This window comes from Mastigoproctus giganteus, chromosome 9 (genome assembly GCF_048544385.1).
Source record: "Mastigoproctus giganteus isolate SK-2022 chromosome 9, ASM4854438v1, whole genome shotgun sequence".
Taxonomy (NCBI): Eukaryota; Metazoa; Arthropoda; class Arachnida; order Uropygi; family Thelyphonidae; genus Mastigoproctus; species Mastigoproctus giganteus.
Genome location: NC_143583.1, coordinates 202,637,014 through 202,651,811, shown reverse-complemented (window position 1 = coordinate 202,651,811; position 14,798 = coordinate 202,637,014). Strand labels below are relative to the sequence as shown.

At 38.3% G+C, this 14,798-nt stretch overlaps 1 protein-coding gene across 1 annotated transcript; it reads left to right on the top strand.

Annotated features, from left to right (window-relative positions):
• The first annotated feature begins 7,812 nt into the window (after positions 1-7,812).
• Positions 7,813-8,463, top strand: bc10 (BLCAP apoptosis inducing factor bc10). Its single transcript, XM_090381274.1, has one exon. It carries the CDS (start codon positions 8,119-8,121, stop codon positions 8,365-8,367), a length of 249 nt encoding a protein of 82 aa, XP_090237400.1. The 5' UTR covers positions 7,813-8,118; the 3' UTR covers positions 8,368-8,463.
• Positions 8,464-14,798: the final 6,335 nt, after the last annotated feature.

The following is a 14,798-nucleotide window of genomic DNA, read 5'->3' as shown; positions in this document are numbered from 1 at the left end:
TCGAGATGGGTGATATCTTGACTGTGTTCTTCGAACCACTTCTGCACAGTAAGGGCCCGATTCATCCCAGGACAAAATGCAGTATGAGAGGGTTCGCATGATGCCTAGGAGCTGCCGTTAGGCCTCACCAGTGAAATGTTGGTCCATAGGCACCAAGGGTTCTAGTTCTTGCCAGCAAAACATGCACCGTATTAAGTGAACACAACTACCTGCCTAGATAGCGGGCACCATGCACGATGAGTCCCATATATTCGTGTTTGCTCGCACCACACATGAAGGCGTCCGTTGGCTTTTTGCACCAGGTAAATGGACTCATCCGACCAGCACACTCATTTCCACTCCTCCACTGTCCAACCAGCATGTTATTTACTCCACAGCATTCACCGTCGATGACGAGTAACGAGAACTGTTGAGTCGTCTGCTGTGGAACTCCAAACATGTGTGTGTGTGTGTGTGTGTGTGTGTGTGTGTGTGTGTGTGTGTGTGTGTGTGTGTGTGTGTGTGTGTGTGTGTGTGTGTGTGTGTGTGTGTGTGTGTGTGTGTGTGTGTGTGTGTGTGTGTGTGTGTGTGTGATGCATCGTCATTTGGATTATTGTTCTTGCATTCCCCATTTTGTATTGCTATTACAACTGTCGCAGAGGGACCTACCAAGAGAGTAGCCAAGATAGGGTCAGCAGGTACATTGTGCATCATGACTATTGTGGCTCTTTATCATTAGGCAATTGGCGCCTTTTGTTGTGAATGTACCTGCTGACAAAAAATCCTGGCTAAGCTACTGTTACTTGCCGTTGAGCCGTCGCCACCGTAATAATAATGCCTTATCACTACGTCATCAGTGGGCTAATCCGTTGTTATAATTGGGCAGAGGGGTAAAGGTCAAGAACTACAGTAATTCTAGTAGATATTTTTGTCAGAATATAGAAGTAAATTTCGGCTTTTGTGGTTTCATTTATATATAAAATATTCCTTTCATGTATAGTATATACTGAAGAAAAATGCGTGCATGCTTGTTTAAGAAATCAAAAAATCTCAATATCTGTACTATAGTTAGTATTAATTTTATTTATTGAAACTTTTAGTGCAGATAAATACACAAATGTAATTATATGCAACCTTTGAAAACTTATAGGCCTGTGTACGCGGACTGAGTTATCCTTAGTTGTAAAAGCTAATAACAATCGTCTATCAGATGCTAAGTAAAGTGAAATTCGGAAGAGACCATAACATTTTATTTATATGTTTCAAGACTGGCCAACAAGTCGATTGCGGCTTTAATTTCGGTCGATCACGGCTTTAATTTCGGTCGATCACGACAAATTTTAAATATATATAAAAAATAGATTAGTCAAAATCTAAATGTTATTATTATTATTATGCGTCCAACTGCATACGCTTGTTACAAATCCGTTGAACCACATGACCACTCTTGTAGCCGCTAGGCTTGTCTAGTGAAAATTCACGCAGTTACGTTGAGGAGAGCATAGCGTATGTGTCGAATTCTTATTTGGCTTACTTAATATTAATAACTGGACAGTACTTATATGTTAATTTAATACCCTTTGATTTAAAATGTATACTAAGAAAAAGAGTAAAATGTATAATTTTCATCAAGAGTGGGGACGTGAATGTTTTTTTTGTAATGATAAAAGAAAAATGTTGTTTGATTTGCAACGCCTTCGTGTCTATACCCAAAAAAGGAAATTTAGAAAGGCACTTCAAAGCGCTCCATGCTAAATACCAATTGGATTTTCCGCCTAATAGTGACCTTAGAAAAAATAAATTAAATGAACTTAAATCCAGATTATTCGCACAATAAAATTTCTTCGTAACACCTAATTTACAATTTAAAGCAGTAACTGTAGCATCATTTAAAGTGAGTCATCTTCTTGCAAAAAAATGCAAACCATTTTCTGATGATCAATTCATTAAAGACGCATTTTTCGAAATAACAGATTCTCTTTTTTAAAATTTTAAGAACAAAAATGGAATTAAAAGTGACCCTCAAGATCTGCAATTATCTTGAAATACTATGATGCGATGCATCGAAAAAAATCAGTAAAAATGTGAGCAAACAATTGCGTGCTCATATTGCTAATTGTGTGTCCTTTTCTTGACAACTGGATGAATCTACAGACGTCAATGATACGGCTCAATTGCTCGTTTTTATTCGTATGGTTTTCGATTATTCTGCCACTACAGAAGAACTGCTGGGTATGGTTTCGTTAAAAGAAAGAACTAGAGGTCTTGATATATTTAACGCATTCAAAATTTTTTATTGAAAAAATTATATTACCACTATTTAAGCTCGTATCAATAACAACAGATGGAACTAAAGCAATGGCAGTGCATCTTAATGGATTCATCGCATTGTGCCAAAAGAATGATGAATTCACAGATTTTTTGAGTTACTACTGTATCATCCACTAAAAAAGTGTTATTCAAGAAAATTAATACTCAAACACCAGCCAAGTATTTAATAAAATAGAATAAAATAAAATAAGATGATACAGTAAACTGGACTATTACAATAAGTACTAAAAGAAAGAAATAAAATCGGTAGGCTCACAACTGGTGATTATGGGCTTGACACACCCCGGGGTCCTGAGCTGGATATCATCATTCCTCTCTCTCTCTCTCTCTCTCTCTTTCTCTTTCTCTTTCTCTTTCTCTTTCTCTCTCTCTCTCTCTCTCAGGGTAACTCGGAAACTTTTTTTTTTTCCTGGTGCAGCATAAGCCTGAGGCTTCCTTGCATCATATGGGTACTACTAATAATAATAATAATAACAATTAAAAACAACAATATTAAAATAAATTAAAATACCGGAAATCCGAAGCTGTCTCCTTTCTCAACAGTGTACTGTTGCTACAATGACACATCCTTAAGTAACAGGCCCATGGCACTCATGTGACTCACCAGGAACATCGTTGATAATCTCTATTTGCGCACTGGAGACGGAAGTGATCCAGGAGCGTGCCATGTGGAACCGATCATCGCGTCTGAGGACAATCGCCTCAAAAAAGGGGGTTTAATCGCACACCCCCGTCCCTATTAATAGTATGACAGAATGAACCGATTCGCCAGCTCGCGAGCCACTTGCGTTCCCAGAACCCATGCGCACGGTCAGTAATGACTGCATCCTCAGGGGAGATCCGATGCTGCTTCTCCCAAAAATGTTCCGCCACAGCAGACCTAGTATAGTTCGCAGTCTTGATGGCCGTCAAATGTTCCCCCAGACGGTTCTTTAGACGTCGCTCTGTCTCCCCCACATAACAATCCCCACAATCCGGGCACTTAATCTCATAAACTACACTACCGGTGGAATCCCAGATAGTAGTAGTAGTAATAGTAGTAGTGGCATGTGATGCAAGAAAGCAAGTGTATGAGCTTAGGCAGCATCAGCCAAAAAAAAAAAAAAAAAAAAATCACACCATTCCCTCCAAATGCCTGTCCAGTTCCTCCTTAAATTTATTCAACCTATCACTTCCACAACGACAGATGGAAGTTTGTTCTGGCAATTAACCACCCGCTGGTTAAAAGCAAATTTCCGCACATCTATTCTACATCTGTCCTTTCTTAATTTGAATTTATGCCCCCTTAGGTTCGTGATCTGAACAAGTGGAAGGATCCCATCAGAATTCAGCGTACTCAACCGATTCAAGGGCTTATACAACTCAATCAGATCACCGCGCAGGTGCCTAGTCTCCAGCCACAGCAATTTGCAGAACTTAAGCCTCTCTTGGTAAGAGGATCCATTCATTCCCCTCACCAATCTTGTTGCCCTTCTCTGTACACGCTCAAGTAAATCTACATCCTTCCTAAAATGAGGCCTCCTGACCTATACGCAGTACTGAAGGTGTGGCCTGACCATTGCCTTATACAGAGGGATAATCACCTCCTTTTTCCTGCTAGCAAAATTCCTATATATCATTGACAAAACCCCATGACCAGCCCTGGCAGCCTGTCTGCATTGCTCAGAAAACTTCATATCTGACTGCACAATTACTCCCAGGTCTTTTTCATTTTCGACCACCTTAAGTGTAGTACCACACAGTTGGTACGTTTCTCTGGGGTTACTTCTACCCACATGCAGTACTTTGCATTTGTCAAGGTTAAACTTCAGTTGCCACTTCTTAGTCCATCTGCCCAAATTATCTAGATCCTGTTGCAGTAGCACCTGCCATTACTGTCATTAACAATCCTGGCAACCTTTGTATCATCTGCAAACTTCGACATTAAGCCTGATATACCTTCATCAATATCATTGATAAATATACAAAACAACAGTGGACCCACACTTACTAAAGTCTGCTGTGATCTTACTAACTTCCAATTCCCTATCCTCGGGGGTACTGCAGTGGGACAACACCCTATTTATTAATACCCTGGCTACGCTATGTTTATGTTGATAAGCCCGTGCTGAACTGTAATGGACATACTGACTACGACACATTGGTTTTTCTATAAACTGTAGTCTTCACTCTAGCACCATCTCTAATAACCAGGACATCAAGAAACGGGAGGGTACCAGCTGTTTCCACCTCCAAGGTGAATTGTATAAATGGGGAAAAGCTATTAAGTAAGTGGAGTATTTCATCTTCCCTCCCCGTTTTTTTATAATGGTAAACGTATCGTCAACGTATCTCTTCCATTCGCGCATGGGAAAATCTAACTGACGGAAATCCTGGCTTCTAGTTCATCCATAGCTAGATTAGCCACTATGACACTAATGAGGGAACCCATGGCCGTGCCATGGACTTGTAGGTAGGTCTACAGTTATATTGAGTAAAGAAGATTACCGCTCAAAAACTCTGGATCTCCTACAAGATACTAATACATATAAAGTTACTCGGCATAATCCATTGTCTCGTTTGGAAAGACAGGTTAATGGTATCATACAAAGTTGGTATAAGGCAGGTAAAATATCTAAAGTGTATTGGACTTTACATGCTTGTGGGTCTCCCGAAGACCCACAAGGTGGGTGTTCCGTTGAGACCGATTGTTTCATTTGTGGGTAGTCCCACCTATGCCTTATCGAAATTTCTAGCTAGGATTATTTCGCCTCTAGTAGGACGTTCCGGTTTAGTGGTTAAGGACAGCAAAGAATTTGTAGAGTATATAAGAAATCAGATTATAGGAGATGATGATCTGATGATCTCCTTTGATGTGGTATCGTTGTTTACATGTATCCCAATTAAACATGGGGTTCATTGTGTAAGATCAGCCTTAGAACAAGATGATGCTATTAGTGCCAGGTGTTTGTTAAGCATTGATGACATTTGTAAAGGGGTGGAACGTCATGTCCACAAACAATTTGTGGACATGACGATCCATACTCTTCGAACGGAGACTTGAATAGAGTCTCATCCTCTGATGGGTCTTCATTCTAAGACCAATGAAAGCTTATTCAGAAATGGATATCTACAAAAAGTGTAATTAATTAGAGCTTGCCCAGATGGTCAATCTTTGACAATACTATAAGGTTTCTACACATTGAATAATGCGCCTTTGGTCCAAACCATAAAGAACAGCTTCACGGAAAAAAAAAAGTTCATCATTCAGAGGTCAAGGGGAATGAATCTCATACTTCATGTTACTTTAGGAAGTTGGGAATTTGGTTTCCATATTATAGCTAATATATTTTACGAAAGTATCTGATCATCTCTGGGATCTGATCATCTCTGGGATCATCTCTGGGATTTGATAAAAACCCTAAAAACCGTACTCACATTCTACGTGTTGGAATATGTGTAAAAGCTGCTGCACTAACGCAAGTACGGAGAAAACAAAAAAACGGCAGTTTTTTGTTTTACAGAAAAAGAGTCTAGAAACCTTATAGTATTGTTAAACATTGACCATCTGGGCAAGCTCTAATTAACTACACTTTTTGTAGATATCCATTTCTGAATATCACAAAGAAATGACTCCTTTAGATATAAAAATTATAACGTTAATCCTAGCCAATGTCGTTGAAAGGTTGTTTGAGGAAAACCTTTCAGAATTGGCAAATCCCACATGCTGCTTTCACCAGAGTTCCATAGAACACCTTTAAAATGAGCTGGTACGCTAGATAAAAAAAAAAAAAAAAAACCGTGACGTATTAGGGCACCGAGAATGAACTCATCAAACCACGTGTACTATGTTCATTGTGCGTGTTTCGATTTGCCTGTCTTGCTGAAAGAAAAATCCTAGTTTCCGGAGAGAGAACCTTGTTCTTTGCTGAGACCATCTAACTCGGCCATATAGTGAAAAATCCCATCCCAAAGACGTTCCTCACATCATTGATGGAATTTGAACCAAGTCCTTTTCCACGGTGTGGGGGAAGATGGTGATTGTAACCACTGTGCTTCCAGCGCAGACGGGCTTGCTTGAAAGAAAAAAAAAATCATATCTGAACCCGACTAATTCAGTCCCAGAGTGAAAGAAGCCCATAAAAGTTCCTCGCGTCATTGACGGGAATCGAACCCGGGCCTTTTCTAGATGGAGTACCGTGATTATACCCACTGTGATACCAGCGCAGACGGTATGCTTGAACAGGAAAAGATCAAACATACCAGTTTAGGTGGTGAAAATGTTCGTGAAGTTTTTATAGTAAAAGCATAAGAAACGAACGTTAACAGTAACTGGTTCGATGAGTTCATTCTCGGGTGTCCTAATATGCCAGTTTTTTTTTGGTTTTTTTTTATCTAGCATACCAGCTCATTTTAAAGGCGTTCCATGGAACTCTGGTGAAAGCAGCATGTGGGATTTGCCAATGCCTAGTAACAAAGCACCCTTCAGCCCAAAAGTTAATATCGTGAACAAACGTTCATTTTTTCTTGAATAGCTCTGTTTGAATGCAAGACCGAGGCGTAGTTTCTTCACTGTTCCGAGGTTACGAAGAGCCCCGGAACAATGAAACTGCTGCATGTCAAGGGCACCAGCAGGGCCTAACTTGAGGATATGTGGACCGTAGGCAAAAGTATTTTTGGAGCCCCTGTAAAAATGATTATTATGAAACGCCCTACTTTAATAGTAAAAAAATGAGGCATAGGGGCCCTCGGAAAATTAGGATTACACAATCAATATAAAAATGTAAAGCAAATAAATCTGCATGTATTTTTCTAAGAAAATATATACAAATCTGAACATATCAGCGACACGCGCGTTTTGACTAGAAGCTACATTACAATTTGAAAGCATATTTTATTTGCAAATGTTATAAGGAACACGGGCACTCATGCTCGTCGTTACACTCCTGGATTTCACCGATTTTGGTCTAGGCAAACTAGGCATATGCCTATATGCTTAGGCCTAAGATAGGCCCTGGGTACCATTGATCTTATTTTTAGGACATCTAAAATTAGGTAGTCAAGGGTGCAATCTACTTTAATCCGGAATTGTTGGAATTTTTTTCTGAAATTTAATACATATTAAATTAATTATAATAAAAAATAAAGAGAAGCACATAACCTTTTTACTTTATTTAATTTTATTATTATATTTTTGTTCCATTTAGCTGCACTCGTACTGTTTGTGATTCCATAGCCATCCCATTTTATATACACTATATATCAGGAAATGTATTTTATTTAATTACTTTACTTATACTGTACTTTATTTAATATTAATTTTCTTTTGTTGAGCGCAATTTGATTATTTATTTTTACTATGGTATTTGATTATTGCCATAGGAAAATGAATCAGATTTTCAAGGTTGAAATCATAATCTGATATTCTTATACATATTAATTGTCCTTTTATTTATTTTTTTCATGAAATGAATTTATTTAAATATTTAAATTACGTTAGTGTTTAACGATAGAAAAGTGAAACGAGATTTCCAAGGGTGGCGTAATTAGTGCAGTTGCTGAAGGAATACTGCATTGTAGCAGGTGGTTGTTGTTATTATAGGATATTCATTTGCTTCATATTTTTGTTGTATAGGGTTTATTTATGTTTGTAAAATATATGTAGTTTGTAATTGTAGTGATACGTTCATATGTTCTTACTGAGAGTTAAATATATAGGAGTCGTGACTATTTAATAAATTTTGTGATTTATCAGCTTAATTTGGAACAGTTCTGGGTGTGTATGCTGACTGGCTTACCGAACTACTTGTGACGTTTCAAATTAGTGAAATGTATTGTCTCCAGTGGCTAATTCCTGTACTTTTGATTCCGAAACCCCTTAATCCTGCACTTCTCCAGAACCATGTTATGTTCATGGTTTTATATTTAACTGGATTCTTTCTCGAACGCAAGCCATGTACAATATGTAGTGTTGTGTTTCTCGCTGCAGTGTTCCTTATATGCTACAGTGGTATGGGAAACTGTATATTCTCTCTTTTCTCCAACTGCGATACAATAAGATGTCAAGATGGGACATAGTCGTTGTAATGTAGATCATATTTGCATGAAGATACTTGAGTAATGCGGTTTATTGGCTAATACATAATGCGACTTTCAAACTTTTTTTTTTTTTTTGTATTGTTTCTGTTTATATTATACTAAAATTATAAAATACTATGATTGCAAGAGTCGTATTCTGTACTTTAAGGATATATTTTGAAATTACACAGGGAAAATCGCCACAAAATGAGTTGACAATTTAATTTCTCAAGCTTGACAATTAAAAGTTCATCTTAGTGCCTTTCTTTAAATGTCAAGTTTTAAATTTTTCTAGTTCATGAAGTACTGAAAAGGCTTTGTATTCTGATAGTCATTTTAATGTCATCTTGAAATCATCAAGATGAGATATTAGTTTTTATGTACAAAAAAAAAAAAAAAAAAAAAAAATGTACAGTTTGTAATAAATGGTTTTCCTATGCATTGGTGATGTCTAAGATATTCTAGATTAATTACATGTTATTTCTGTGTGAGTATTGCCAAAAATGATGCAAAGAAGCAAATAAATACAGAATCAGCAAATAAAAAAAAAAAATTACCTACTTCATTTGCCCTTTCTTCCTAATAACTTGTACAAGCCTCTTAAATTTATTCAAACCATTACAACAGTAAGCTGACATTTATTCCAACATTCAATTACTCTCTGGCTTATTTTGCAACCATCTGTTTAAAATTTATATTTATGTCCCCTTGTGTATATTGTAAATTGCATTCCCTGGAAACTATGCATCAGCATTTAGATTATTAACCCTTTTAAGGCCTTACACACATCAATTAGGTCACTATATAGATGCCTAATTACCAGAAACTGATTTACTTAACAAAACCCCAGTCTTTCTTCCTTTTGTTCCCCCAATATAATATTGTTGCACTTCTTTGCATCCTTTTCCAACAGAACTAAATCTTTCCTAAAGTGAGATTCCCAGAAATGTATGCAGTATTCCAGATATGGTCTATTTCTTTTACAATGGGATAATTATTTCTATTTTTTCTGCTGAAAAAGTTCCTGTATATCATTGATAGAACCTTGTGAGCTGTTCTAGCAGCCTGTTTACACTGCTCAGAGAATGTCACATAAAACTACAATTACCTTAATATACTTTGCATTTTCAACGTTAAACTCTTACTGCTGAACCCATCTGCCTTGTTCTAGATTTTTAAGTAGCGTAGCTTAATTAATATTGTTAACTACCCTGTCCAATTTTGTATAATTTGAAAATTTCATTAAATTTCCAATACTTACATTGACATCATTAATGAATATTAAAAATTGTAAGGGGACTAACACCACATAAGACATAAGCAGTGCAGAATTGGAATTTGGTGAATATAATGTGAACAGAAACGATAGACAGGACAGGAAGGGAGGAGGAGTTATGCTGTTAGTTAAGAAATACAATCTAAGAAAGTGCATCCAATTGATGTTAGTGGATAATGCATTGTTGAGTATGTTTGGTGTGACATAAGCACTGGGAATGGAAAAATGAGAGTAGGTGTGTGTTATAGGCCTAATGAATCTGATGAGTATAATGAGCAGTTGTACAGAGAAATAGAGTGGGCCAGTAAATCAAAGTGTCTTATAACGGGGCATTTTAATTTCCCAGAGATTTAATGAAATTTGTGGGCTGGTCACTAGCAAGGCTTTTGTAGATTTATTGGATGATTGTTTTCTATAGCGGATGTTCAGGAGGCAACTAGAGGGAGTTATACTCTTGATCTGATTATCAGTAGTGATTCTTCATGAATTAAGAATCTGCAGATAAAGGAAACACTAGGTAGCAGTGATCAGTGTGCTGAAGTGGGATTTACTCAAAAAGGTAACTACCATCAGGAGTAAAGGGAAGGGTTTTTGCTTTCGTAAAGGTGACTACGGTGGTCTGAGACAGTATTTAAATTCTATACAGTGGGACCAACTGATGATGTTACCAACAGCGAATTCAAAATGGGAAGCATTCAAAGAATTAATCTTGGAAGCTACTAGGCTTTTCATACCAACTAAGAAATATTGTTCAAGACTCAGGCCTAAATGGATGACAGATGAACTAATTAGACATGTGGCAGAAAAGAAAAATGCATGCGACACATAAAATTAACAGGTGACACAAGCCTATGATAGATATAAACTGGTCTGTAACCAAGTCACAAAGGAGGTTATGCAGGTAAAGGCAGATTACGAGAAATCTGGCACCTCCGTAGCCAGGTGGACAGGAGCAGCAATGCATAGCACACGCTTCTTGATTAGACCAGGGTTCGAAACCGTGACCACCAAATATGGAGGATGCGGAAAGGTCAGGGAATAACCACTGCATATCCACGGAGCAAATATGGCCTTAGTTGCTAATGCTCCAAAAAACCAAATAACAACAAGAAATCTTTGGCAAAGGATGCAAAGAAAACAGCAAAGAGTTCTTTACTTATGTAAACTCTAGAAGGAAGGGGATGAATCAGATTGGTCCACTTGATATTGATGGTTCAACTGTTGATGATCCTGATCAAGTAGCTAACAAACTTAATGAATATTTTGCATCTACATTCACACATGAGGGGAGGGGAATGCTTTGAGGTGTATTAAACTGGCAGTAAGCTAGATAATCTTGTAATAACAGAGTAAAGTGTCTTATAAATTGTTGAAATTGGAGAAATTGTTGAAGATAAACACAAGAAAGGCACCTGGGGTGGATGAAATCAATCCAGTTATATTAAAGGAGGCAGCAAAGAAAGTAAGCAAACCCTTAGCCATAATTATGAGAGCTTCCTTATACTCAGGGGAGGTACCCATGGACCGGAGATGTGCAAATGTGACCCCAGTCCACAAACGAGGATCAAAGGGAGACAGGTAATTACAGACCTGTTAGTTTAACTTCTGTTCTAAGGAAATTAATGGAGGCACTGGTTAAAGAAGCATTGCAGGATCATCTAGACAAAACTTCAATTATAGCTCGGACACAGCATGGGAAAGTCTTGTCTGACCAGTTTGATTGGGTACTATCATGTAGTCACGAAGGAAGATGCAAAGAATAATTTTGATTTCATATATTTTGGATCTTAGAAAGGCTTTTGATACTGTTGCACATGGATCACTGCTGCACAAATTGGAGCAGTGTGGCATTGGAGGCAAACTGCTACTATGGATAAAGGGATGGTTGAGTGGAAGAAGACAGCGTAGTAATCAATGGACACTGCTCTTCATGGACTAATGTTATTAGTGGAGTCCTCCAGGGTTCAGTGTTGGGTCTATTGTTGTTTTCTGTATTCATCAATGATACTGATGATGGTATATCAAGCTTAATGTCCAAGTTTGCAGACGATACGAAGGTTGGCAGGGTTGTTAATGACAGTATGCTGCTGCAACAGGATCTAGAAAAGATGAACAGATGCACCGGGAGGTGGCAACTGAAGTTTAACATTGACAAATGCAAAGTACCGCATATGGGAAGCAGTAACCCCAGAATAAAGTATCAGCTGTGTGGTACTACACTGACAGTGGTAGTATTCAGGAATTTTTGTAGCAGGGATAAGGAGGTGGTTATCCCCTTGTATGAGGCAATGGTCAGTACTGTATACAGGTCTGGAGGCCTCATTTTAAGAAGGATGTTGAGCTGTTGGAATGAGTGCAGAGAAGGGCAGCAAGATTAGTGAATGGAACAAAGGGTTGCTCTTACGAAGAAAGGCTTAAGTTTTGCTAATTACAGTGTCTGAAGACTAGGCTCCTGTGAGGTGAACTGACTGAGGTGTATAAAACCTTGAAAGGTTTGAGCATGCTCAATGCTGATGGGATTCTTCCTCTTGCTCAATAATCGCCTGAGAGGGCATAAATTTCAACAGGTCACTGTTGAAAAAAATGCCGTGAATTAGGCTTGAATTTGAAAGTGTCTGCAATTCTGCCCAGACACGATAGGAGGGAGTATATGATGACAGCCTTGTTGATCAATTCGGCCATGGAAAGATTGTGCAAGGCTCAAGGGGTAGAATTTTTTTCAGCCTGGTCTGTACTTGTTAACAGGAGAGACTGCTTCTACAGGGATGGGATACACTTAAATAGAAAGGGTGCAGGAATATTTGCTGATGCTATCAAGGCAGTGTTAGGTGGGTCGGAAAACTGCTAGATTGGGGGGGGATACAAGGACTAATAAATTAACAGTAGTCACTGGCAGAGGTGAAAATGATTCTTGCACTGCTTCTATTGGAATGAGCAGAAGCCTGGAAAACAAGATGCAGGATATTTCAAAGACCTCTGGGAGTCATTGCGGTACAAGTAAACATATGGGTTGTGTTACAGTAGCTAAGAAAAAGAACAAGTGCATGTATACTTGCGTGTACACCAAGGCTAGAAGTTTGGTAAATAAATTTGATGAATTTGAGGTATTGGTCAAAGCATCAAAGGTGGATATTGTTGGGATATCAGAGACGTGGTGTCACACAGATATAAGGAATGCAGAACTGGAATTTGGGGAGTACAAGGTCTACATAAAGGATAGATAGGATAGGAAGGGAGATGCGGTTATGATATTAGTTAAGAAACACATAAAATTAAAGGAAGTGAAGCCAGTCGACATCGCTGGACAGTGCAGTGTCGAATCAGTTTGGTGTGAAATAAGAAGTTGGGAGATGAAAATTGAGAGTAGCAGTGTGCTATAGGCCCAATGACTCTGATGAGTATAATAAGAAACTGTACAGGGAAATAGAGTGGGCCAGTAAATCAGAGAGACTTATAATGGGGGATTTTAATTTCCCAGATATTGACTGGAATTTGTGGGTTGGTCACTCACACACTAGCAAGGCTTTTGTGGATTTATTGGATGATTGTTTTCTACATCCGCATGTTCGGGAGGCAACTAGAGGGAGCAATACTCTTGATTTGATTATCAGTAGTGATTTTTCATGCATTAAGAATCTGCAGATACAGGAACCACTAGGTGGCAGTGATCACAGTGTGCTGAAGTGTGATTTACTCAAAGAGGTAACTACCATTAGGGGTAAAGGGAAGGGTTTTTGCTTTCGTAAAGGCGACTACGATGGTCTGAGACAGTATTTAAATTCTATACGGTGGTTCAAACTGATGATGTTACCAACAGCAAATTCAAAATGGGAAGCATTCAAAGAACTTATCTTGGAAGCTACTAGGCTTTACATACCAACTAAGATTATTGTTCACGGTTTATTCCTAAATGGATGTCAGATGAACTAATGAGACATATGGCAGAGAAGAAAAATGTATGGGATACATATAAATTAACATGTCACACAGAAGCCTATGATAGATATAAGTTGATCTGTAACCAAGTTACAAAGGAGGTTAGGCAGGCGAAGGCAGATTACGAGAAATCTTTTGCAAAAAAATGCAAAGAAAAACAGCAAAGAGTTCTTTACTTATGTAAAGTCTAGAAGGAAGGGAATGAATCAGATTGGTCCACTTGATATCGATTGTTCAACTGTTGATGATCCTGCTCAGGTAGCTAACAAACTAAATGAATATTTGGCATCGACATTCACACATGAGGAGTTATTCAGCGAGGGGAATGCCAGAGGTGTATTCTACTCTGGCAGTAAGCTAGATAATCTTGTAATAACTGAGAGTAAAGTGGAGGAGAAATTGTTGAAGATAAACACAAGAAAGGCACTTGGGATGGATGGGATCTATCCAGTTATATTAAAGGATTCAGCAAAGGAAGTAAGCAAACCCTTAGCCATAATTATGAGAGCTTCCTTGGACTCAGAGGAGGAACCCATAGACTGGAGATGTGCAAATGTGATCCCAATTCACAAAGGAGGATCAAAGGCTGACACAAGTAATTATAGACCTGTGAGTTTAACGTCTGTTCCAGGAAAATTAATGGAGGCACTGGTTAAAGAAGCACTGCAGGATCATCTAGACAAGACTTCAGTTATAGCTCAGACACAGAATGGTTTTGTTAAGGGGAAGTCTTCTCTGACCAATTTGATTGAATACTATGATGTAGTCACAAAAGAACTGGATGCAGGGAATAACTTTGATATTATATATTTGGATCTTATATATTTAGAAAGGCTTTTGATACTGTTGCACATGGAAGACTGCTGCACAAATTGGAGCAGTGTGGCATTGGAGGCAAATCAATCCTATGGATAAAGGGGTGGTTGAGGGTGAGAAGTTAGAGAGTGGTAATATTATTAATATTAATATTATTATTAGCTACATGGTGCAAGGAAGCCTGAGGCTTATGCTACCAGCCAAAAAAAAATTCCCGAGTTACCCAGAGAGACAGAGAGAGAGAGAGAGAGTGTCAAAAGTAGAAGGGAATCACCAAGAAAAAGAACAATGATGATATCCAGCCCAGGACCCTGGGTGTGCCAAGCCCATACACTGCTCATCGTGGACTAATGTTATTAGTGGAGTCCCTCAGGGTTCAGTGTTGGGTCCATTATTGTTTTCT

What these genes read in the sequence shown, in the direction of transcription:
- bc10 (XM_090381274.1), top strand. Translation starts at nt 8,119, where the DNA reads ATGTATTGTCTCCAGTGGCTAATTCCTGTACTTTTGATTCCGAAACCC.